The sequence below is a fragment of the Pecten maximus genome, chromosome 5 (assembly GCF_902652985.1).
Source record: "Pecten maximus chromosome 5, xPecMax1.1, whole genome shotgun sequence".
Taxonomy (NCBI): Eukaryota; Metazoa; Mollusca; class Bivalvia; order Pectinida; family Pectinidae; genus Pecten; species Pecten maximus.
This window is the reverse complement of record NC_047019.1, coordinates 10,523,013-10,550,971: the sequence shown is the minus strand read 5'-3', so window position 1 is coordinate 10,550,971 and position 27,959 is coordinate 10,523,013. Positions and strand designations below refer to the sequence as shown.

Genomic DNA, 27,959 nt, shown 5'->3' with positions numbered 1-27,959 from the left:
GGTTGCGGTCCGTGCTAATATAACGACATAAAGTAAGGCGTTAAATTGCAGAAGTTATGTGTTAAAATGCAAAAGTAACGCGTTAAAATGCAAAAATAACGCGTTACTATGTACACTTAAAAGTATTTCGCGTTAAAAACCATGCAAAAGTAACGCAAATTTAGTAACCAATCAGTGAGCGTGTCACAAGATGAATTCTAAGATTCTAAGCGTGTACCAGGATCCGAGCATGACTGAATGCGCGATCTTTGAATTATGGCGTGTTCAAGTCGGTTTCTAGACCTGACAAGAAGGCGGGCTAATATAATCAAGGAAAGGCCAGATAACCAGAATTAAGGGTTTTTATCCAGGTATATAATTTATTGTATAAAATATAGGATTGTTTGTATTTATCTTGACCCAGAAGGCCTGATGATCGAGATCTAACTAAATACCTACAATGAGCCAAGTTTATCTTCATCTCCATATGCAGTTGTTTTTTTGCCCAGTGTCGGAAAGATTTTATGGTTAGATTTTGCTTTGCTTTTTGTTTATTTAAGCATTGATGTCATTTTTTAGTTTCATCGGTGTATGAAACAAATTTTGTTTGCAAACTGTATGAATCCGCGTAGCGGATTCTTACAGAAGTTTGCAAACAAAATTTGTTTCATATCCCGATGAAACTAAAAAATAACTGCCATAACGCTTATAATTTATTTTTGAAAATGATTTCCTAATCTAAAACATTTTTTATGTACAATTTTACTGGTTTTAAATGGGATTCTTTTTCTCAAATCAATACGCAACGTCAATTGTCGTATTGTGACGTCACATTTTTCGCGCCATTCTCGGAATTTCTTTCACAGAAGAATGAAAAGAATTTTTCGACCGATCACATTTGAGTATTTACCATGAAAACAACGTAGTGTTGGCCCATAACCGTCTCGGCACTTTTCGAATTGTGCTCTGGTAATTAACATACCATTTGATAATTTCCGACCTTCTGATGAAGCACAGGTGGCTCATTGCTCAAGACAGCCCACTTGTACCTTACTCAATTGGCTGAAGTGACAGGTATACCGAAATTAAAATGCCTTCATCTACAAAACTTACTTGTCGAGATCACAGAACACTTTGTATCCAACTAGACACATATAAAAACCATATGTATTGAAGCGAATCTCGCCTTCGCCTCTACTTGAGGGTTCCTCACTCAAGCCTTTTCAGGTCTCAAGAATGATCACAGATCATCAGATTAGCCAATTAATTGAAAGAAGAACTCAACGCCTCAGTACAAGTTCAATACATATGATTTCAGTACTTCAGATACAGAGTCACAATGGTCTCTCACTCTCCGTCTCTTCTAATTATTGAATATGTAACAATTACTGTAAATGGTAGCGTATAAGTACAAATGTACAGAATATCACAGCCAAGCTATTTATAGCATTCTATGTTAGTAAAGGACTTGTATTTTTTTATGAACTAGTTATTGTCACAACATTTCAATAACAAAATAAACTTTACAATTCAACATCTTGTAGATCTATATTTCCTAAGTTAGTTTAATACTTGAGTAAAACAACCTCGTGTACAAGTCAATAATTTAACAATTATAAAATACAAAACAAGCTTAGTGACCTTTCTGCCAAGTTAGCCGGCTCCGATAACCCTGTGCTTGTAGAAAAAAATACATAAGGTCAAGGCTGAATTATAGGTCTTGGAGGAAGAAAAACGTAAGGGAGCCACTCTACGGTCTAATGCTAAGTGGGCAATAGAAATTGACAGAGGCACGTCTTATTTTCTCCGCTTGGAAAAACATAGACAAAACATTAATACTATCAAATTACTAGAAACTGTTAATGGTGATTTGGTGCATCAAACAAGAGATTTGTTAGATGAAATTTACAATTTTTTACTACAAGCTGTATTCTTGTGTCACAGTTGATGACGATGAAATAGATGAATTTTAAACAGTGTTGATAAAAAAAAGTATCAAGGGAGGACAAGAAGTCCTTAGAGGCTATTGTGTCAGGTGGTGATTTTGAGGTATCCTTAATGGGCATGGCTAGTAATAAAAGTCCGGGCCAGGACGGGTTAACTGTAGAGTTTAATAGAAAGTTCTTTTCTGAATTAAAAAGTATCATATTGCAATTAATAAGTGGAATCTAGGTAAAGGGAGAGCTTTGTAGGTCGCTGAAACTGGGTGTAATCAGTCTTATTTATAAAAAAAGAGGGGAAAAGTCTAATTCAAAAAAACTGGAGACCTATTAGTCTTTTTAACGTTAAGTATGGAATTTTAGTTGGGATAGTGTCCGATAGATTGAAAAAAGTGCAACCGTCAATTATCTCCCCTTATCAGAGATTTAAATGTGTTATGCACTGCTATAGCCTCATATGTTTTGATGTGCTTTGTCTCCTACTTTCGTTTCGTTCTATTTAGGCACTTATCTTTATATTGCTGATTTGATTATGTTTTGAGCATCAATTTATCTAGCTTGATCATAATTGAATATATTATACTTATGCCTGATAATGAGTTTTAATCTACACTATATATATTAGTGTATACTCTGCCAAATTTTTACTATTTGCTATATTAGCATACTAGTATATGTATATTACACTTGGTCAGATAGTGTTTTAATTATCATATGTAGTAACTGTGTATTGATATTTACATTCAGTATGCTTGAATTCATTTTTCACAACAACATTAGCCTCATTACAGTGTGTAGTAATGTCGGGGATCGCGTTACCACGGGTAGTACTCTCCGCCGTCGATTTTATTCTTCTTCTCGTATTGTTTTAAATAAACTCGATCAATGTATTATTTACATAAATCCGGTATTGTTACGGTCTCCTAAATGTTCATAACATAAAAATCACTTCAAAAATTTCACAGAATAAGTATTATGGTTGGAGCTACAATTTGTTTGTGTTGTTGGTATGACAGTTGCTAAGACCGTGCCAAGAACTGTCTCACACTTTCCCGCGAAAACGGCTGTTCTCTCTCCGACGTCACTCCTTGGTAAAACATGAAAAAATGCATTTTTTATTATTCGGTTCTTTTAATAGATACAAAAATAATCATAATGTAAATATGTAAATAAAAAATGATTGTGTTCAATATTCATGAGGCCATAATAACATTGATTTTCTAGACATAGTGTCTGTGTTGATGGAGTGTTGCGCTCTCGTGAAAAATGTAAAAATATTAGCCCCTTTCGTGAAATTAACTAGTAACGGCAACGGATGTTTTAATTTGCGTCATTTCCGGTTCCCACTTCGAAGTCAAAACAAGATGAGTGTATGGTTAAAATTAGTGTTTAATTTTATATTCACAGGTAGTTGGTAATTGTGTTATTTGTTATGCAGTTTTTTCAACATAAAGGATCCATGCAAATATATGTTAAAAAGTCTAGAGAAAACGTTTTCTTGTCGAATGCTTCCGAAAATACATAATTATTTATTGGATTCATCCCTACATAACATCAGTCAATACCTTTAACTGCATAATTAACAAACGTATGAATCATGTTTAATTTTCCATTGATATATAAAACATGCATATCTGGGTAGTAATTTCCTTACAATAGTGAAATAATTGTTTTTAAGATTGTTACAAGTTTCGTTTATCGCGTCTGTTAATATCTAACAAAGCCGTTGCAATGACAAACCTTACCAGTCGAACTCAATAGGCTATTTCAAGCTCTTTACTGCCACAATACATTTGTATCATATATCGATGGAAAGAACAGCTGATACTGCTAATATTACAGCTCCCATGAATAGAACTAAATTTGGGCCAGACTAAAATACAGACGACGGGAAAATGTCATGCCCTAAAGCTTGCTATTTGCAATTAATATTGTAGCTGTCAAACTCTCAGCATTACCTGTTCTGTAAGGTAGGAAGGAAGGTCTATATATAGCTCCACATCAATTATAATTTGACGGGTATCAAAATCGCTGGAATTCAACCAATTTTCAATGATGTTTTATGATACTTTCAACAACGCGTTCTATAACGTCTAAGTGCATGCTCTACTAGGGACAGGATCTATACCAACTATAAATACCTCGAATTTAATTCTCCAATAATTCAACCAGTTTTCAATATAAATTCTTAATTCTTCTACAACCGGATCACTACATTCTCTGTTAGGGGGCGTGGCCTATAATTTTTTTTTCATACTCTTTTCATAACAGTATAAAACTAATTAGCTTTGGTTAAGCAAACTATACGATCAAAATAACAAAAAATAACAAATTTCCCGCAGCTAAATCTCTGAATGTCTATTCATGTAACAATATTTTAAAGGATATCTAAATGGGGATAAAAGTCCGGGTGGTACCGGACGGACGGTACCGGACGGACACTATACAGTATTACAAATAACAAGTCTGTAGCGTCTGGTTGCGATACAGTCAACTTCAAATCGACAGCATTCGTCCAGTTACAAATATTTCCTCAAATTTTCTTCTTGCTGTATATTCCATATTAATTTGCTTGCGAAAGATGAAATCCTGTTAATCGAATCTAAGACTCGGGTTTTTAGTGATAATAATGGTCCTTAATTGTTCTATCAAATTTGATATATATTCACAATCGAGGCGGAAATGACAAACAAGTATTCAACCCGAAATTATTACCTTTCCAAAATGTTCCGACACAACATAATATATCGAAATCGTACGCTTCTAAAATGTTTTCGCTAAAAATTGAATTTAGGTTACTGCTGATGCTGGTGGGTCAGGACCATCCTCCTACGTTCAATATACCAAGGATAATCATGTGATTCCAGATCTTGATTATGTTTCAGGTGTCTAATTATAAAAGATTAGGTAAAGGTTACAGCATGACTGGTCATCGTAAATGGTAACGAAGCCCTGTGTATTTGTCAGACATATAACTCGGACACTGTTATGATGACGAGGTCACGTGTTATGTTTATGATGCCAGGTCCTGTGTTATATCAGAAACTGTTAAGGATCGCTTAGTAGGTGCGATGAATCACACATAGACTGGGTTACGTCACATATATGCTATATATCGTCCGAAGGTATTGAATAAAAAGTCCATTGAGTTAACACTGACCAAAATAGTCCGGCAATTCTCAACTTAGATAAATCTTTTGTTTGGTCTGTATTTTTTCACCACATCGTAAACATTCCGTAAGCTGTGCGGCACACAGATTACACAGCAAATAGTGGCCACAAGGTGCGAACCGGACTTGTCTCCCCCTGCTCATGCATTCTATACACAGCTGCTCATTTTTCAGTGTTTTATTCATTTTGAGCAAAGCTGGAGCATCTGAAAGATAAAATCGTAAGACAAATTGGACCACGAGACATTACAGATAAAAATGTTGAAATACATCTAATTTGTTCATGATTTTTGTGTATGCATACGTATATTAACATTTCATAAATTGATAGCATTTTAACATTTCGAAAATTGATGACATATGATATTTTTATAGTCTTATGGTATGTCAACACCCGACTTTAACTGAGAGATCGCATATCAAAATGACATCTGTTAAATATATATACATCCACGTACTGAATTTTTATATATATGGTCATGTTTGTAGCACACTAGTATTATTAAACCCAGCCTAGGCAGGGTCAAAATTTGCGCATACATGTGCAAGTACGGCACAGCATACAACTTAGTTGAAAATCGAGAGTTCGGGAACCACCCATATGCATGTCTTGTAACAATCGCAACATCTTGGGGAAATTTCCGGCAACACTCGGAAATATCAATTTCCGGCAACACTCAAAGCACTCTTCAATTTTATAATTGCTGTTTCTTATGTTTTTTGAACAGTTCATTGGAAACTCTCAGAAGTAAACGCCATTCTAAAAGTGTGTTAGCCCGAAACCTCGTAAATGAATTCACTTTTACGAAGTGACGATGCTCGTATCAATTGTTCATTTCTTTGACTGGTCTGAGATTTAAAAAAAAAAATCCTCTATTTATTACTTACACTGCGATCTACTGTACAAATTTGGTATTATGCAATATATATTATAACTAGCCATCCAGAAAAAAACCCAGAAATGATGGTGTCCGTAAATAGAGTTTGGAGACCTAATGTTTTTTGCTACGTTTCATCTTATAATTATTTTGATATTTTCCACTTTCTTCGTGCGCAAGATATTTCCGTTTGTCCGATTTTTTCGAAATTTAATATATAGGTGTATTATGATACTACAAAAATGTTGCGATATAATCTAATTCATTAATTATTGCAGGGTCGTTAGGGGGTCATATGTAACGGTACTCGTTTTACAATTAATATTTGTTAAATATTTTCACGGGAACGAAAAATGAGCGTACACACGGCGGAATCCTTCTTTTAGCTTTCATAAATTGATGGTATACTTAACATTTCACGAATTAATGCTACGTATAAACATTTCATAAATTGATAGTATAGTAACATTTCATAAATTAGTGGTATATGAAATAAATAAATATTCCATGAATTGATACTACATGTGTATATCATCCTTTCATGAATTAATGGAATATAATGTAAGTAAACATTTCATAAATTGATAGTATAGTAACATTTCATAAATTAGTGGTATATGAAATAAATAAATATTCCATGAATTGATACTACATGTGTATATCATCCTTTCATGAATTAATGGACTTTGATGTAAGTAAACATTTCATAACTTGATGGTATATGAAATAAATAAATATTTCTTGAATTGATAGTACATGTGTATATCATCCTTTCATGAATTAATGGAATATGATGTAAGTAAACATTTCATAAATTGATAGTATAGTAACATTTCATAAATTACTGGTATATGAAATAAATAAATAATCCATGAATTGATAGTACATGTTAATATCATCCTTTCATGAATTAATGGAATATGATGTAAGTAAACATTTCATAAATTGATGGTGTAGTAACATTTCATAAATTAACGGTATATGAAATAAATAAATATTCCATGAATTGATAGTGCATGTGTACATCATCATTTCATGAATTAATGGAATATGATGTAAGTAAACATTACAAAAATTGATGGTATAGCAACATTTCATAAATTGATGGTTAAGCAACATTTCATAAATTGGTGGTTAAGCAACATTTCATAAATTGGTGGTTAAGCAACATTTCATAAATTGGTGTATGTCATGGAGATGTTGGTAGATCTAGGTATTGGGAGATGTTGCAGACGCTGGCAGATATTGGGATATAATGGGCGGTATTGTGAGATGCCAATACATTCTTCTGTAGCCGTTTCTTAAATGACTAAAATATATAATGCTGAATTACCATCATCTACTTACCATATTGAAAACCGTCCTCGTCATTTATTTCTGAAATGCAAAAAAAAAACACAAAACAATGAACCAGTAAGAGGACACAGGAACATTTTCAATTATAACAGTTTCACTGTTTAAACAATATTTGACAAGTGTTCAATTAATCATAAGAGCCATCATCATAATGTCGGCTTCATCAGACAACTACTTGTAATCAGTCTTGTTTAAATTTGCATGTATACCTGAGCAGTCCCAAACTTTACTACACGTTAGTGCAACAGATGCTTTATTCGATTGCCATACTGTGAGCAAGTATGTTTAATTTTCAATAACTATATATTAAAATATTGACGGCCTTCTTTCTGCAAATCACGAGTCAATGTTTAGAAACAACCGTCGTAATTCAACATCAAATTAGTCATTAATAACAAAACTGTAAAGTAGTCGTTATGAATAAAGTATAACAATTTTTTAAACTAAAACATTGAAATATATTAACTTTTCTAGTCATGGAGAAAGTGGGCGGGGTTTAACTACATAATAAAGACTTTGCAATTGACTGTTATGCTTGAATTAACCTGACGTCAACATAATTTTGACTGTAGATCACACATGGTAAATGTATCTATTTTATCTGATGTTTTGACTATTGCCTTTGTTAAAAAAAACTTATTTTGCACCATTGGATCTATGAACCTATAAACAATACAATCACAAGAACTGATATACCCCAGAAATTAAAGGAACTGGTCAGAGAGTGGTATCTCCAGAAGGCTACCAGTTTGTAACTAGCTTGTTCTAAGACTAACTAGAGCTTGGTGATGGTCAATGGTAATAACATCTCATGAGGTTATCGATTGCTCATGGTGGCATTAGTACGACAGAAGCTTTGGTAATAGTGGGCTTTAGATAGCATGGCGAACCAACATCTAAATACTTGAGGGACTATCCTGGCTGTGGTGTGATCTTGTAGCAACTACATGTACTGCCAGTCGGCAATCCATTGCTCTAATGTCCCTTTTTATAAAGCATACCCGCAAATATCAATCGATGAAATATTTTTTGTGAAAGTAAATCAGACACATACTTCGTTCGACGACTTAAGGTATCAGACAGCCATACTCAACTATCTATTCTAATTACAATATATAACCAGTTGGTAATTAATCTTATATTTACCATTTCTCCCTGGATTTTCATCCCTTGACAAGGATCCACCTTCATCTTCCCTCTCGAGTATGACATTCATTAAGTCCATGGCATCAAAGTTCTTATGACCTTGAAAAAGGAATGAAATGTTCTGATTAAACCACTTTTGGTTACTATTGATACTCATCAAACTCTACCCCTTGAGTATGACCTTGTCTATGGTATATATTCACACAATATTAAAAAATGCAAAACTTTGAGAGAGATAATTCATTTACCAGTATGCGCTATATATTCATTGATGCATTTGGCGACAACAGCTCTCGTGTATCCCATTGCGATGATCGCCTGGGCAGCGGCAGTATACATCGGGTTTTTTTCCTCCTTTGCGCGATATCTCTCCTCGTTGCTAATGGGGGCTATAAATAAACACACCAGTCAGTGTACGTCAGTTGAGAGATGAGTAAATGAGTATTTTGTTCTTTTATTTACTGAAATTTTAAATAAAATGTCCCTGATTTTCACTTAACGAAATAATAAACACAAATGAAAGTCGATGATACGAGGACAACTTAAAATAACAATGATAAGAAGACCAAGTGCTCCGGGAGAGTAAGCATCTCCTTTTTTCATCGAAAACACGCGTCGTTCAAATCTAGGTCAGATTCGAGTTACGTCACATATTTTAATTTGAAAACTAGAGCGGTGACAACGGATTCACTCAGCATATTCATATCGTACAAGGAAATAGAATATTTCCAAATAAGAGCATGGTGTCGATCTCGAAACCTTGTGTTTTAACTTTGTCAGTAGTCGATATTTGTCGTGGAAATGGTGATAATGGGAAGAAGCTATTGAATAGTGAATCCAACTGGAGGGGAGCATGTAAATATCGTATGAAGGGAAAGTAAGGGTGTTACTGTCTAGGAATGGAAATTAATGAATCGGAAACTGAAATTACCACGCTTAACATACAGTTTAGTTTCAGATCGAGGCAAGTTGGCCGAGTCAGTAGTGTCCTTAAATTCAATTATACCTATAGATGAAAATGAAAGACTGTGCGATGTGTCTGTTACTCGTTCCAATAAAAACTAAATCAGCCTCTTATGAAAAAGTTAGGTTTCAGAGATCAAGAAATATGATAGAAACCTACATGTATATTCAAATTCTTCTACTCATTCTGCAATTAGAGCAATAGATTTGTGAAGTCAACAAACTAAACACTTTTTATGGTGGAATGTTCATTTCTTTAATCATAAAATGTTTTAAATAAATACCTATGAATCTTTGTAATGCATCATTCTGTATTTGTTCATTGTTTGGAATGGGATCTTCTAGAACCTCCTATAACAAAGAAATAACATAACATATTAATACAAACAGATATAACTTACTAGATTTCAACCACAATGCGTGGTTGTTATTCAACCTCCAAGGCATAAAATATTCATTACAACTATTGAATAGCAGTCAGTTTATACTACGCGTGGAATAAACTCTAAATGCGCTTTGACTGGTTGACAGGGGGACCTTTAGCCGGGGACTATTTTTAATCACGTCGTTCAATGCTATTTGATTGGCTATCACTTGAAAGCCGCTTCGCAATGTCCCGGAAATGATAACTCACAAGAAGTAGTTCGAAGTTGTTTTTGTCATATTTTTGAAAATTGTAGATTTCTATCAATTTATTGCTTTGCAAAGAATAAACTTGTTCATTATTTACTATGACTTGTAATATGTTGTATCATTTCCAAACTTTTCCGAAATTCTTTAATTTTGCTGTCTAGCATATTACTTTGCAGCATTTCAATTTAGGACAGATCCTTACAACACACATGGTAGTATGAAAAGGACACACGTTGACACAAAAAGGTAATTTGTTTCAATTGTGTAAGAAATAGGTCACACGTACTCGTGATTATTGTATATGGTATTTCTTTAACTTTTGTTAGTTACTTTTAGTTACAAAGTTACACAAAAAAATTAAAAACAAGTAACTCGAGCGAAAGAAATACCATATACAACAAGCACTAGTCGTGTAACCTCTGTATTTACACAATGATTTACTTGAGTGAATGATGGCATTCGTTAATATCATTTAGCAGGTACTTTATTTAATACAATTGCGAAAACATACTCAAATAAACTCGAAATTTGCGATCGGGTACTGATGGATATTAATTTCTACGATGATCTGTTGAATTTAAAGTATGTTTCATGGAGGCCAGAGATTCAAGTTAATTAGTTCAACATTTACAAGAGCATTTTTACGAAACTGATATATTTTTCTGATCTAGTCAAAGTTTATAATTCGCAATATTGACGTGTGTATCCTATCTAAGTGTGCCTTCCTGTAGCACTACACCATATATAATGAATAGCTTTGTCTCTAACGAAAGCATCATGGTATATTGTGAAATACATACGTTTCTGCGAGCTACACACTGTTCAATGAACGGCAGCCCCTTGATCTTGAGAACAAACTTGCAATGAGGGAACCACTTCGCGTGTTCCACCCAAGGGACATCACCGGGTTCCCACTCTCTGAGTCCGCCATCACAGTAGTGGCAGCGAACTGTATCCGTCATGCCTGGATAAACAAAAGAATCGATAATAAATTCCTCATAAAGTTATAGTTTCTTATTTGCGTGGCCGAATAACCGAATTTAATTATTTGAATATTTCGTTTCTCAGGAATGAATGATTTTTTTTACTAAACAGGATTCCTGTCACATACGAATATTTACATTGAGTATGCTTGAAAGCATGGACGAAAATTGTATTTATTTTTCCTAACATCAACCTCATCACAGTGTGTAGTAATGTTTGGGACCGCGTTACCACGGGTAGTACTCTCCGCCGTTTGATTTTGTCTTCTTATCGTGTCCTTTAAATAACCATGGATGGAACTACATTTTGTTTGTGTTATTGTTATGACGGTGGCTAAGACCGTGCCAAGAACTTTGTCACACTTTCCTGTGAACACGGCTGTTCTCTCTCCGACGCCACTCCCACGTCAAAATGTTTTTTTTTTAAATATTGTTGTCATTTGGTGCTAACGAGATTCATGGAATATGTCCAGAATCCTATATTGTTATGATCTCATGAGTGTTGAAAAAATAAATTTTATTCCTTAAATATTCAAAATACTGGAATAACAAGAGATCCCAGAGGGATCTTGGCGCCCACCATTGTATGATCTTCATAGGTTCCATGTCAGATTGATCTTTTCTCTACATTTCCCTTCTTCTAAGTCTTACTAATCCTAATCTCTGTAAATACAGAAACAGCCCTCTATAGCTAGTACTTTTCAAACAAGGGGAAACTATATATAAAATTTAAGATTTAGCGATAATGGCTGTCTGTCGACCATGTTTTTGGATTGGTCCCAATATGCAAAACTAGGCACTGAGGGGAACCTACATATGAAATTTGAGAAAGATCCCTTGAGTGCTTTCTGAGAAATAGCGATAACAAACATCAATTGTCAAAATCCAAGATGGCTGCCTGTCGGCCATGTTGTTTTCTGATTAGTTTCAAAATGCAATATGCATAACTAGGCACCAAGGGGAACCTACATATGAAATTTGAGAAAGATCCCTTCAGTACTTTCTGAGAAATAGCGATAACAAACTTCAATTGTCAATATCCAAGATGGCTACCTGTCGGCCATGTTGTTTTCCAATTGGTCTAAAAATGCAATAGGCATAACTAGGCAACAAGAGGAACCTACATATGAAATTTGAGAAAGATCCCTTCAGTACTTTCTGAAAAATAGCGATAACAAACTTCAATTGTCAAAATCCAAGATGGCTGCCTGTCGGCCATGTTGTTTTCCGATTGGTCTCAAAATGCAATATGCATAACTAGGCACCAAGTGGAACCTACATATGAAATTTGAGAGTGATCCCTTCAGTACTTTCTGAGAAATAGCGATAACAAACTTCAATTGTCAAAATCCAAGATGGCTGCCTGTCGGCCATGTTGTTATCCGATTGGTCTCAAAATGCAATATGCATAACTAGGCAACAAGAGGAACCTACATATGAAATTTGAGAAAGATCCCTTCATCACTTTCTGAGAAATAGCGATAACAAACTTTAATTGTCAAAATCCAAGATGGCTGCCTGTCGGCCATGTTATTTTCCAATTGGTCTCAAAATGCAATAAGCATAACTAGGCACCAAGTGGAACCTACATATGAAATTTGAGAGTGATCCCTTCAGTACTTTCTGAGAAATAGCAATAACAAACTTCAATTGTCAAAATCCAAGATGGCTGCCTGTCGGCCATGTTGTTTTCTGATTGGTCTCAAAATACAATATGCATAACTAGGCACCAAGAGGAACCTACATATGAAATTTGAGAAAGATCCCTTCAGTACTTTCTGAGAAATAGCGATAACAAACTTCAATTGTCAAAATCCAAGATGGCTGCCTGTCGGCCATGTTGTTTTCGGATTGGTCTCAAAATGCAATATGCATAACTAAGCACCAAGTGGATCCTACATATGAAATTTGAGAGTGATCCCTTCAGTACTTTCTGAGAAATAGCGATAACAAACTTCAATTGTCAAAATCCAAGATGGCTGCCTGTCGGCCATGTTGTTTTCTGATTGGTCTAAAAATGCAATATGCATAACTAGGCACCAAGAGGAACCTACATATGAAATTTGAGAAAGATCCCTTCAGTACTTTCTGAGAAATAGCGATAACAAACTTCAATTGTCAAAATCCAAGATGGCTGCCTGTCGGCCATGTTGTTTTCCGATTGGTCTCAAAATGCAATATGCATAACTTAGCACTAAGGGGAACCTACATATGAAATTTGAGAAAGATCCCTTCAGTACTTTCTGAGAAATAGCGATAACAAACTTCAATTGTCAAAATCCAAGATGGCTGCCTGTCGGCCATGTTGTTTTCCGATTGGTCTCAAAATGCAATATGCATAACTAGGCACCAAGTGGAACCTACATATGAAATTTGAGAGTGATCCCTTCAGTACTTTCTGAGAAATAGCGATAACAAACTTCAATTGTCAAAATCCAAGATGGCTGCCTGTCGGCCATGTTGTTATCCGATTGGTCTCAAAATGCAATATGCATAACTAGGCAACAAGAGGAACCTACATATGAAATTTGAGAAAGATCCCTTCATCACTTTCTGAGAAATAGCGATAACAAACTTTAATTGTCAAAATCCAAGATGGCTGCCTGTCGGCCATGTTATTTTCCAATTGGTCTCAAAATGCAATAAGCATAACTAGGCACCAAGTGGAACCTACATATGAAATTTGAGAAAGATCCCTTCAGCACTTTCTGAGGATTAGCGATAACAAGAATTGTTTACGGACGGACGGAGGGACGGACGGAGGGACGGACGGACGGACGACGGACCACGTACGCAGGGCGATTTGAATAGCCCACCATCTGATGATGGTGGGCTAAAAAGTACTAGCATTTGATAACTCTTAATATTACTGAGTTCATTACACCTGTTAATGAAGTACCTAGTATCCATAATTGTATTGTGCTTAACAGACGATGATAAACAATTCCCGTCAGGTTGTAAACCTTTATTGTGTTTCAACCTAAAACAAACAATCAACTATAATAATTCGTGCAACCTAGCCGGGCGCTCATAGGCGGTACAGAATCAAAACATAAACGCATTTAGTATCACGACAACAATAACCAAAAATCGTAAAATTGCTTAATTTCAACATCTCAGAGTAGGAATTAACTTGCAGTTCAGTACATTGTCACATAATCACCAAATGTACAAACACTCACGCATTGACGGGTCCATTTTCCACAATGTCCGATAGATGTTGTAGGCCGTGTCGCGGCTTCCATGTCACATTAACCGGTTTCACTAAATGCCAACCTGGCAGAGTCATACCACAAGGCAGCGACAAGTTACGAGAAGAATAAACTGGTTATTTACAATACACTCCCCCCACAAAGTTATGATTGTTCTTCAACCGGAAGGATAAGTACCAGTCTATGCACAGAACGGCGAATGATGCTGTCCGTAGTACCACAGTACCCCTTTCCAGGATCTTGGGATTTGTACCGAAGTTCGACATCCCTGACTTTCCCGTCTTTCCCGGGAGTTGCCTCGCACACCTGTGCAAGTTTCCACTGACCTCTGACAGCATTGCTGTCTTGCACGAGAACAATGTCACCTACGAGTAAGTTCCTCTTGGATGTGTGCCATTTCTGGCGTATAATGAGCGTAGGAAAGAAGTCTCTGATCCACCTTTTCCAAAAAACATCCACCACTTGCTGGACGAATTTCCACCGAACTTTGAAGCTTTCCTTCGTCGACCAAGTTCCTGGTGGAACTCTGATGGAAGCACGACCAAGAAGCAGATCATTAGGGCAGAGGTATGAGCCTTCATTAGGATCGCTGTTCTTCTTTCCAATAGGGCGCTCATTGAGAGAGTTGGCTGCTTCAAACAAAACTGTTTGAAGCTCGGTGAAGGACATGACACTGTCGCCAATCGCGGAGGCGAGGCATTTTTTCACCGACTTGATAAGAGATTCACAGCATCCATTCTCCCAGGGCGAGTCGGCGGATTTGTTGAACTCCCATTCCAGTCCGTGGTTCACGCCGAACAATTCAATCTGCTGCCAGTTAAGGTCGATCTCTGAAAGTACTTTGCTAGCAGCAACAAGTTGAGTTCCACAATCGGATCTGAGCTTCTTGGGATAACCACGCAAAGACACAAATCTACGAAGTACCATCATGAAGCCATCCGTGCTGTAACTATCCGCGAGATCCAAATACACTCCTCTGGATGCAAGGCAAGTGAAAATCACACCGTATGCCTTGCCATGAGTTCTCTTTTTTACAGTATCCCTAATTGTGAACGGTCCGAACAGGTCGACCGCAGTGAAGGAGAATGCCGGTGATGGTCTCAGTCTATCCAATGGCAGGGACCCCATGGCTTGAGTATGACAGATCTTCTCCTTTCTCCTGCAGGTCACACATTGCCTCTTGATCATTTTAAGGAATTTCCTCGCTCCTGGTACCCAATATTTGCTTCTCAGTTTAGCAAGTGTGGCCTCTACCCCAGTATGATCTTCGTTGTGGCATGATTTCATGACCAGCTCTGTAAACTTGGCCTTTGGAGGAAGGAGGATGAATTCGGTTTGATTCCAGGAAGCCTTCATCCACTCAGACAACCTTGACCCAACGACGATGAAACCATCAGGATTGCGGATAACGCCGAGACGTTGATAGGCCATTTTCCAGTCTGGACGCATATCGTTTTGCGTATATTTGATCCACATCCGTTCAGCTTCATTAATCTCACAACTTGAGATAATCTTAGCATTTTGTCGCAATGTCCCCCTTTTGACAATTCGCATCAACAAGGCGGTAACGCGAAATAACGTACGCGTTTCTTTGAAACATTCCAGGTTCACGTCCTCTAACGAGGTTTGTTCAGATCGACATGCATCATCGACAATCGAAATGTCTCCAACCGCCACATGTCCGATTATGTCCGGTAAAGGTTCTCCCTCCAGGTTAAATGTACGACTAATAGGCCATTCTTCAAGAGGCATTTTCAAAAATGCTGGGCCTGTCTGCCAAACAGATTCCATATCCAGATTCTTAGGAGCCGTGACCCTGGTGGTGAGGTCAGCAGGGTTGTCATTTCCAGATACCCACCACCATTCGTCTGGACTGGACTTGGATTGTATCTCCGCTACCCTGGTAGCGGTGAAAGTGCCGAATCCATAGCTCTCCTTTTGTATTTGAGCTTGTACAATCATAGAATCTACAATGTGAAACACGCGCTCAAATCGGAGTTTCGATCCATTCAAAAGTTTCTCCCTCAAGCGAACCCCTATCACAGCACCACACAGTTCTAGACGAGGTATCGACAATTGCCGAGTAGGTGCGATCCTATTTTTTGCTGCAATGAGGTTTGTACTCACTATCTCGTTTCTGGTCTCCCATCTGATATATGCACATGCGCCAAATGCTTCCTTGCTGCCATCCGAAAAAACAATCAGGATAGGGTTACCCTTGACACAATCTGGTTTGATACATCGAGGGAATTCGAGTGTTTCAACCACAAATAAGTCGGAAAAGAATTTGATCCACTCCTTCCGCATGTCCTCGTCCATAGCGGAATCCCAAGTCTGACGTCCTCCTGTCTCCCCGACCGTATCTCTTTTGCATAACGCTCTCATGAGGAGTTTGGCGCATAATATGAATGGTGTTATCAGTCCTAGAGGATCGAATATGCTTGATACTTGGCTTAAAACCATTCGGTGAGTCAAACGCTGCGGAATTTGATTTGGAATATCTCCTTCAGAAAGATTTTGCTCTTGGTGGATTTTTTTGACCTTTGGAGAAAAGTTGAGTCTAGCTTTGTATTTAAAGGTATCCGTCTTCGGATCCCATATCATCCCAAGAACCTTCTCCTGAGTATTCACATTGTTGCCTAGCGCTGTGGACATTCCAGATAATGTCCAGTGCTTCACCTTAAATCCTCCCTTTTCCAATACAACATCAATGTCTTCAGACAAGTTTTTGGCTGCTGAGGTACTGTCCGTCGAACACAAAATGTCATCCACGTAGCTGTTTTCCTTAATGATTTGTGTGACTTCCGGATACAATTCCTTAGCCAGTTCTGCCGTTTTCAGTAGTGCCATAGATGCAATAGCCCCACTTGGTCGATCTCCAAACGTCACGGCTTCCATAACGTAGTGGTCAGGCTCTTTCCCTTGATCCATGTCCCGCCACAAGAACCTGTGAGTATGTTGATCAGATTCACTCATTTTCACAGAATTATACATTTTCGATATGTCTCCGGCCATGCCAACCTGTCCTTCACGGAACCTTATGAGCACAGACATAAGATCGTTAACTATGTTGGGACCCTTGGCCCAGTAGTCGTTGAGAGAGTGGCCCATAAATGAGGCTGATGAGTTGAAGACTATTCGGAGAGGAGTCGACCTTGAATCAGGTTTCAACACCTCGTGATGTGGCAAGTAATGTACTGGACCATCGTATTCATCGATTTCCCTCTCTGACAGTTTACGAGCAACTTTCCTCTTTACCATATCTCTTATCTGGTCGTGATATAACTTGGCATAGTCTGCTCCAATCCTAAGCAGCCTTCGTTCTGTAGACACCATTCTTGCCTTCGCTGCGACGAAATTGTTGGGTAGTACACCTGGATCCCTTATCCATGGATATGAGGCTGTCCACCGTTTTTCTTCAGAATTGTAGTTCAATCCCTTCTGGATCAGGTTCATCTCCCTTTCTTCCTGGATAGTATAATCCTTCCCTCCCGGCGGACATTTCCCACACTTGCATCCTCCACATTTAGGTGTACATTGAGTTCCTAGACTTTCTATGTCAAAGAATTGTACGAGATCCTTCGAGACACATTGATCGTTTTTCAACAAAAGTTCATCTCTGTTCTGATATGCCCCACATCCAGATGCGAAGTGAATGTATACAAGGTTGCAAATTTTCCCAGCTGAAGAAAGGAGATCATGCTTCCCTCTGAGACAGTACCCAAACTGGTTTCTCATCAACTGAAGGCCTCCTACTTCCTGGATCTTTTCTGGTAGCAGGGAACAGCAGTCAGTTCCTATGAGGAGATCGACTTTACCGGTAGGTCTCTTGACATCATCAATGTTTATATCATGAAACAACGGCACTACATTTGATACATCAACGTCCCCAACGTCAGCAGTCACTTCGTCCATTCCGTATGCCTGGATTGTCCAAACACGACCTTTGGTATCGACGAGTGGCACAGTGTATTCCTTACTGGGTATTACATCCGTTACATTGCCGACTTTGGTAATAGATAGTGTTATTTTCTTTCCACTCAATCCCAATCGGCGAGCAGAGGCATGCGTAATTAGAGACATGTTCGCTCCTGGATCCCATAGCACGGTCATTAGCGCATTGTTGGATGTTACACGGCTAACCATTAATAATGTGTTTCCTTTACTAGCATTGCCTTTATTCACAGAGTTAGCAGCATTGTGACACGACATGCCGCTGACAGGAGTAAATGACTGATGAAGGAGAGGATGATGGCTCTGAGTACATCCTTCGACTCCACAGGTATTATGGTTAAGACACCGACTAGAGATGTGACCTTGTCTCAAACAACCGAAACATCCTCCATTTCTACGGGTACAATCCAACTTTTCCTTAGGTTGCAACTGACCAAATCCAGTGCACTTCTCGATTGTGTGATTGTCAGTTCCATGAAACCAACAGGCTTTTTGAATGTTTGCTTTTCTTTGATGATCCCGACCTTTACTATCTGCCAATACCTGGGCCACTTGAGCCAATCCCTGCACAACTTGTTCTAGCATTTGTCCTTGGCGATCAAGTTGATCTTGCATGGTAGGTTGCGTGTCACCAGACTGGATCTCATCTGCAGAAGAAGAATGAACTTTGCCCTGCTGATATCTGTTTTCTGTCTCTCTCATGTCATCATTTATGTATTCAATAGCCTGCTTTTCCTCCAATAAGAAGTTGAGGAATGTCTTAAATGTACTTCCGGGTGAATTCACACTAGAACGCTGTTTTTTTAAGGCCCATTCTCTTTTCTGAACACCAGGGAGAAGACGTTCAATCTGACTTATCATGGTCGAAGTCCCCATTTCTCCTTCTAGGCCTGTCTTCTTCAAGTCTAGCCAGCAGTTTTCCACTACCTCTATCAGCGACACTAATCCTCTATGGTCCCCTTCCTTGACTGGTTTCAAAGTTTTCAATTCACAAAGTACTGCGTCAGATAACTTTTCGGGTCTGCCATATTTGATATCTAAACGACGGAACATCTCTCTAAAGTCATCATCCACACCCTTGACACAAGACAAGGCTACACCACTCAAACATTTCTTCAGTGCAAACGGATCTTCCCCATACGACGGAACCATATGTCTTTCATAGTCTCTTTTAAAACTAGGATAGTCACGTATCTTTCCAGAGAATTCAGGAGTATCAAGTTTCTTAACTTTCATAGTCTGGGTGACAAGTTTTTTAGTTTCAACTTGTTTTTCTTCCGTTTTTCTAGACAGCATTGACTTGATATCACAAAGCTCCTTGTATATTGAATCCATATCACTCTGGAGCTCCTTTATTCTGTCCGAATCAATTTCATCGTCAAGTAGCTCTAAGAAGTCTGTCGTGCGTGCATCAAGCTCATTGTATGACATCTCCAAGTCCTTTACAATTTCCCGTAACACAGGAATGGGAGGCGCTTCGTGTAACGATTCATTAAATCTGCGGCAGATTCTATGAAATCTCCCCTTGGCAGCGCTCCTCTTCCTTTTTGCTGTTACCTCATCCATTTCCCTGCGTTGAAATGTATTGTGCTTAACAGACGATGATAAACAATTCCCGTCAGGTTGTAAACCTTTATTGTGTTTCAACCTAAAACAAACAATCAACTATAATAATTCGTGCAACCTAGCCGGGCGCTCATAGGCGGTACAGAATCAAAACATAAACGCATTTAGTATCACGACAACAATAACCAAAAATCGTAAAATTGCTTAATTTCAACATCTCAGAGTAGGAATTAACTTGCAGTTCAGTACATTGTCACATAATCACCAAATGTACAAACACTCACGCATTGACGGGTCCATTTTCCACAATGTCCGATAGATGTTGTAGGCCGTGTCGCGGCTTCCATGTCACATTAACCGGTTTCACTAAATGCCAACCTGGCAGAGTCATACCACAAGGCAGCGACAAGTTACGAGAAGAATAAACTGGTTATTTACAATACAATAATCTTATGTTATCTTCCTTAATACATTACCAGCATAGTAGAATCCTGCTATAGCTAGCTGTCGAGGTGTTTGCACGACAAAGTCATTTGGCCAGTCGTTGAAGGTTTCCAGTCTTTGGTTAACATGAGAAAGTTCTGGACGTTTTGGTGAATAAACCTAAAATTGATTAAAATTGGAACCTTATAAAATATATCTATAATTCATCAACCAGTTTTACTTATTATGTATATAACCTGGGTGTTGTTTATTTTGTGTTTGGGGGTTTTACGTCCCCGCAACAGCCAGGGTAATATGAGAACGGAGGTCAGGGAGACACCGACAGCCAGGGTCATATGAGGACTGGTGTCAAGGAGACACCGACAGCCAGGGTCATATGAGGATGGGTGTCAAGGAGACACCGACAGCCAGGGTCATATGAGGACGGATGTCAAGGAGACACCGACATCCAGGGTCATATGAGGACGGAGGTCAGGGAGACACCGACAGCCAGGGTCATATGAGGACGGATGTCAAGGAGACACCAACAGCCAGGGTCGTATGAGGATGGGTGTCAATGGAGACACCGAACAGCCAGGGTCATATGAGGACGGGTGTCAAGGAGATACCGACAGCCAGGGTCTCGTGAGGACGGATGTCAAGGAGACATCAACAGCCAGGGTCATATGAGGACGGATGTCAAGGGGACACCAACAGCCAGGGTCATATGAGGACGGGTGTCAAGGGGATACCGACAGCCAGGGTCATATGAGGACGGGTGTCAAGGAGACACCAACAGCCAGGGTCATATGAGGACGGGTGTCAAGGGGACACCAACAGCCAGGGTCATATGAGGGGGTCATGGGGACACCTATAGAAGAAAACAAAGCACAGAAAGACTAAGCAGGGAGGAAAAAAAGAAAAGATTTAAGATCCCAAGTGTTCCAAGTGTTCCAATGGGGACAGAAGATCTATTTTGGTCTCTTCAATGTTCCCTAAACAGAAGACACGGTATAAAATCCCCGATTCTTCAGGGGTCTCATTTCTGTCGCTTTTTACGATCAACAGACATTGGGACTACAGCCCCGCTCCTGCATGGGTTACATGGATGTTGTACGTATTATTAAAAAATAGATTTCACAAAAATGAGTATCATGATTTCTGCAGTTCTTACTGCTGGTCATATCTCTTACATGTTTTTCACTAAAGTCAATACAAACATAGCATGTGATTACACAACGTGAAATAGAATTGTATGCATCTATATAGCATTTCATTCAAAACAGTCAACATGTTTCATTAGAATAATTATATAATGTAACCTTCGCCCATTCCCTTTGTACATGGTCGACGTAGGCTTGACCTTTGGTCTGTAACAGGAAGTGACATTCGTGGCTATGTCGCGCATGCTCCTGCCAGGGATCATCATCTCTGTTCCACTCAGCAAGTCCAATATCACAATGGAAACACCTGACAATATCCTGGTCCCCTGTTGTTAATGAAGTAATCACATAATTATTATCTACAATTAGTGTAATATAATGTTATTTTAATGACTTGATGTCTTTTTATACTGACTTCATGTACTAATTAAGAAATAACTAACGAGGATTCGTGTATTGTTGCAGGATAAACGAGGACGAGGATATTTACAATTAAATGAACAACGAGAATATCAATTAAAATTGCAAAATATCCGAGTCCGAGTTGTATGTTCTGCAACAATACACGAGGCAAAGTTGATTATTTCTAATCTTCGTGGTAGAATAGGAAATAAACTAAGCTAAACGATAAAATTTCAAATACAGAACCCGAAACCTGACACCACAAACATGTAGTGATGTTTAAAATGGATTCGTAGATAATTGACATTTAAAAACGAAAAAATGTAAAAATTTTAGACACAAGAACAGTTTTTAATGGAAAAACGCGGTCGATCCAGTCGAAACTAATTAGGGGGTTATGAAATTTCGCATAACATCGCTTTGTAAACATTCTGCAGTATACACTTCTCTTCATTCTTGTGTATATTTAAATATTAGTTGTTTATTTATTTTGCGTTATACGTTATATCTGCGAATATAGCGAAATTAAATACCCCTCGACTATACAGTAGTATTTGGTAATAAATGAAATAATCGGAAAGAAATAGCATTTGATGTCAAATATTTCTCCTAATTATTGGAATTAATTACCCTAAGTCGAAATGATTTCAATTTTAAATCCGAAACATGAAGCTTAAGGAATATCTAAATTAATATAAATAAATAAATAACTCTATAATTCAATTACAACAATTACAATTTGAAGATCCCTTTTATCGAATTTGCCCTTCTTTCAATGGATTTTGGCCTATCGTCTCACTTATTTTTCAATCGTTGTTCTATTTCATCCATAAATGCGGTACAGCTGGGTTTATTGTTCTGTGAACAGCCTGGGTCATTTTCAGGCGTGGTGTCCATGTAGTAGTTGCAATTGGTGACTACTTTATTGAACAACATACGGGAGTCCTGTCGCATGTCGTCCACGGCAATTGAGGTAACGTATCTGGCCATAGGACACAACCACGACAGCACAGACCGGCCTGTTTCCCAGCTTCCCGAGAAACACAAACCGACACGAGTAGGGAGCGTCGAACCCCGCACCTCGGATCGTCACCCGAGGTTACGTGGCCAACACTCTAAACGACTGAGCTATCGCGGCCCCTACCCTAAACTTACATGGGGACTCATGGGAAAGTACAATGAGACCAGGTGTTATGGGAGAGGAGGCGTCTTCTGCTTAATCGAGGACACCCGTCATACAAATATATGTCAAACCGGACGACATACTCTCAAAATAATGAGAACTATGGTGCTGACAACAGAACCACTGGGCATATTTCTACATGAAACAGGAAATTTCCAATGGTCGTCATCAACTTGCATATCTGGGAACATTTTTTTTTTAATCCTAATTTGTGCGATTGGTTACTGCTGATTTCGGATCTATAATTTGTGCAGCAGATTCGGCCTCAACTTTAGTCTTTAAACATTTTTTACTTAACATCAGAGGATATTTAAATAATCAGAGCAGTTGGATGGACCGATAACAGTGAATACTAAAGTGTTCGCAATCTTTTGAGTGGGAGTCATAATCAAAATAAACTTTGGAATGGCTTTTATATGGAGTGCTACTAATTTTATTTTACATCTTCATCATTTGGAATGATTAAGAAAAAAACATTATCGGAATAACGCCATACCTGTATAGAAAAGACCAGCTTCGACCAGGCTATCAATGTCATGTCGACCATTCCAAGAGTTGAAGCTCTGTCGCCTGGCAGACTCCTGTTCGTACAGAGGATTTCGTGGAGGTGGAGTAAACGAATCCTGGGCCACCGATAACGGGGCAGCAGCTGCCGCCGCTCCTTCGATGATTCCCTGTAAATGTTCATTGTTGATGGTGCCCTCGTTCCGCGAGACAAGACCACCTCGTTCAGGATGAGGTTGTAGATGCATATTTTTCGTGTTACATGGAATCTGGTTGTTCCCGATCAACAACGAATCAGTTTGTAAATCATTTCCGTTCGTTATATCATCAGATGGTTGTGATATATGTGACTTCGGTGGTCTATCAGAATGGAGACTATTCTCTACATTTTCCCCATTTTGATCCCCGATTGTGATTTTCTGTGACTGTTGGAGACTTCTGCCGGATATTCCTCCCTTAGAGGAAACGTCATTGATTTCGTTCGTCGTCTGACAGATGGACGAAGAGGTACCACTTGGGGGTGTTGCATTGGCAGTTAACGGTTCTAATTTTTGCGATTGGATATTGTTTAATGTCCTTCTGACGTCATCAGATTGCAGAAATTGGCAATGTGGTGATATTTCTCTATGCACTACCAACGGATGACGACCGTTTAGTTCAGCGACATTCAAAGATTGTCCACACGAAAAACAAGCCACTAATTGCGAAATTCGATCCGTCCCATAAAATCCGGCTTCAACCAATTGTTGTATAGGAGTTCTTAAGAAATCCCAGAATATAAAAGAACTACGCCGCCGTTGTTCCAAACTCATCTCTTCATTGTTATGATACACGTGTTCAAATCTGTCCCCGTTAAGCGGTGTTCGGCCAGATAATTTGTTTAATTCATTTTCATTAAAATGCTTTCCAAGTCGGGAAGATACCCTTCCGAGTGCTGCGTTCAATTCCTCTTTTATGACTGCAAATTGCTTTGGCGTAAATTCTACCCTTGACTTTAAGAGCACATGAACATCTCTCGTTCCTTGTTGAAATCCTCTTCCGTGTATCGAAATTGCACTCTTATATACATCCACCGAAAAACCTCCGAAAGACTTGCTGAATACTTTCTTACCGTGAAATTCCTCTGTAATAGTTTTTCTTTCAACTCCAACAATGGTACTCGTGTGAGAATCACTTTTGTGAGAATCACTTGTACTATTATAGTTTGCATTATCATAACCGATACTTCCGTTCTGTATGCCAAATACCAATATGGACGTGGTATATTCATCATCGGCACTTACTGTCTCAGCATTAGATATATTTCTCTTTTTAAATTCTGTAAGGGAATACGTAGGAGCCTGTGAAACGGTATGCACCGTTGTTATCGAGATCGTGAACTCATATAATTTGGATAAGCCATGCATGAACTCCATCGTATACGGAGATATGTCACCCTCAGAGGAATCAGAGTGTTCAGACTTGATAGAACACATATCTGTTATAACAAATCTGAACAGCAATGCTATCATTTTACAAAATCCATTGTCACTTGAAAAGTCTATTTCTTTATGTATCGCCATTTTGGTATCCTTTCAATGAATCTGAGCTAAATTGATCCGCGTGTCTTCATGCATCTTCAGTTTCTTCACTCAACTTTCCGTGCTATGAAATAAAAGGCAAAAAAAATGTTGTCAAGATTCTATAGATATATATACAGTTCAAATGCAGTTTTTAATCCTATCATTATAATTTGTATTCCACTTTCATTCATTACCTTTACAATACATTTTTGTGCATGCAAATTACATACATGTATGGATAGATACATATAAACTTACGTGTATTACACATGTGTCACATATATGTAACATAGTATGCAAATGAAGAAGGAAGATCATTTTACGACTAACTGGGCCTCGGTCTCACATTATGGTTATATATGACCATAGTGACTAATCGTCTATTGGATGATTTGAATAATCTGTATTGCAATTATGTAGCATGCAGTACATGTCATTTAAAAGGGAAAGATATTGCTACCAGAGTACGGTTGATGAGATGCATGACATTGATGGAAATATTATTTTTTTAAGTAAAATAGTCTTTCAACAATATTTTAACACTTTAAAGTAATAAACGGTCGATAAATCGCTCAGTCTACAGTGTTATTAGTTATCTAACATAATGTATATCTATAAAATATTCAAAATAAAAGAGATGATTTCAAGTCTAGTTTTAACAAAGCTTAACGATTTCCTTCTCCAGCAGCAATATTTTCCCGTCACATCAAGTGTCTTTTAAGTTATGAATAGAGAATTAAGGCATTCACTTGGAATATCAGTTTGCCCATCAGTTCAACTTATATAATTAACTGTCGACATAAATCCATTTATATGGATTAAATATTGCGTCTTCACGTGGTCATGCACACAAGCCTGATAACGTGTTGTTGAATGCAGATATCATACATTATCTATTTATTTGTTTATTTATTTATTCATTTATTTATTTACTTATTTCCAATTATACAAGCCTGAGAACGTGTTGTTAAATGCAAATATCATATATTATCTATTTATTTATTTAACTTCTAATTCTACAGACCTGGGATCGACTTACAGAATAGATAACAAATACAACGTAAGTATAAAATATCGCAGTCAGTTATGTATATGTAACGCAGATTAATATATACAAGATATTTTACTAGTGGGTAGTAGTGTTCTTAAGTCGCAATTCGAATATAGCAAGAGAAACTAAAACATATCTCAGTCTGCAACCACATCAAAGAGTTAAAACTACATTGAACCCTGTTTAAAACACTATACTTTCTAACATTTATGCGACTTCTCTGACAGTAAAACTGAATAAAACGGGACGCTAGTTGTTATATTGCGTTTGTGTGGCCGTAATTAAAGTAATGACTGACTCTGTTGTATATGCTAACTACATGTTTATTGCTACATGGCTATGGTGCCTTCTGTATACACCTGTATAATATACATGATCGGGGCCTGGACTGATAAGCCTTGACACAAGTGAAGTTAATCAAAATACAGGTCTGTCTCGCTGCGATCCTATTACGGTCGTAATAGATAATTGAATGGACATTACAATAGTAGATTACGATATTGTACTAGCCTAAATGACATACATGTACTTGCTCAACTAAATAAGGACAGTCAAATACACTATTTACATATTTGAAAAGAACTCTAAAATGCTCGCTTACAAACTGCAGTGTAAGACACGGAATTAAAGTCGGCAGGTACCTTAAAACATAAAAAAAATCAAAACCTTGCGCAGAACAGCTTCGATCTGGTGGATAAGAAAAAAATGATGAGGAGACAAGATCCGACAACAGTATTCTAGCTGGCTCCTAACAAGACTTAAATACAAACACTTTAAAACAGATACTTCAGTAAAATGCTTACGTGTAAGTTTGATACATGAATTCACATAACAGTATGTCTGATGTGCGTGATAAAACTCATCGTAGAGATCAACCATACCCCAATATCAGGTCGTGGCCGCCCTTAAATCTATTTTCATTTTTTTTTTTTTTCAATTCAATTTAAATTCGTTAACACTTTTATAATAACCAATGTATTATTACCAATTCGATGGCTAAACATGAACGAAATGGGAATAACAATAAAATGCATACAGAATACTAGATCAAACTGGATGTAGGCCTGTACATGTCTTTCCTCAGTTGTAATGACTGTTTAATAGATAAGCAGGTCTGAAGTATATTATATTATCTTCGTTTTACGACGACATGATATTTATAAAATCTGGACTCATTTTTGGAATTGGGTTAAATATATCCGCAATTTGAAGATAGAACTGGGATCTAACCCATTGGTTATTGTTATTTGGAAAGACTGGGAATGTTTTTGCTATTTATATATATATATATACTCTCATTACAAAATGCATATCAGTAAAATGATCCCATCGTTGAATTTAGATAACGGACACTATCAGAGATGCATATATCACGTGATCTATACGTCTCTGGTTACAATATATCAAATATTTTCAGACAGAAATATGTATGAATTAATATAAGCCCGAGTTTCCTCTGGCCCTGACACCATGTCTAGTGCAGCTCGTTTTTCCAATCGTGATGTAGTAGGTAAGTAGTGTATTTGTGTGTAACCACAGACAAACAATCCGTGCTGTAACCATCAATTCCGGCTCAATAAAGAAATGTTGTATTACAGTCTTCAGGCGTTACTTCCTTGTTTTACCTATTTACTATTACGGTGAGGTTACATTCAATACATATCTGTAGGAATTTCTGTGTATTTTATTTTCACTACATTGGATCATGAATAATGTCAGATACATACAACTTAATATAAAATTGTTAACAATATAACTCCCGTATGTACATGTAAACCTTTACCTTGTACCGACTCTATCCGACTGAGGATTTCACATCGTCCCGCTTTCGTGTTAACCGGAATTACTGTGCTAAATTTAGTGACAACGGGAACCACCTTCGCTGTGTATA

General features: G+C 37.7%; 1 protein-coding gene across 1 annotated transcript; it reads right to left on the bottom strand.

The window, feature by feature from the left end:
- Positions 1-1,271: 1,271 nt before the first annotated feature.
- LOC117327115 lies at positions 1,272-27,959 on the bottom strand. Its single transcript, XM_033883954.1, has 10 exons — positions 27,852-27,959; positions 23,448-25,099; positions 21,526-21,692; positions 20,257-20,383; positions 10,866-11,029; positions 9,717-9,783; positions 8,718-8,858; positions 8,470-8,568; positions 7,315-7,344; positions 1,272-5,295 (listed from the first exon to the last, which is right to left on the bottom strand). Exons 2-10 carry the CDS (start codon positions 25,015-25,017, stop codon positions 5,099-5,101), a joined length of 2,562 nt encoding a protein of 853 aa, XP_033739845.1. The 5' UTR covers positions 25,018-25,099; positions 27,852-27,959; the 3' UTR covers positions 1,272-5,098.

Coding starts and splice junctions, on each gene's coding strand:
- LOC117327115 (XM_033883954.1), bottom strand. CDS start 25,017: ATGGCGATACATAAAGAAATAGACTTTTCAAGTGACAATGGATTTTGT. Junction 7,345..8,469: donor TGAAAATCCAGGGAGAAATG/GTAAATATAAGA, acceptor TTTGCATTTCAG/AAATAAATGACGAGGACGGT. Junction 5,296..7,314: donor CGAGGACGGTTTTCAATATG/GTAAGTAGATGA, acceptor TTTATCTTTCAG/ATGCTCCAGCTTTGCTCAAA.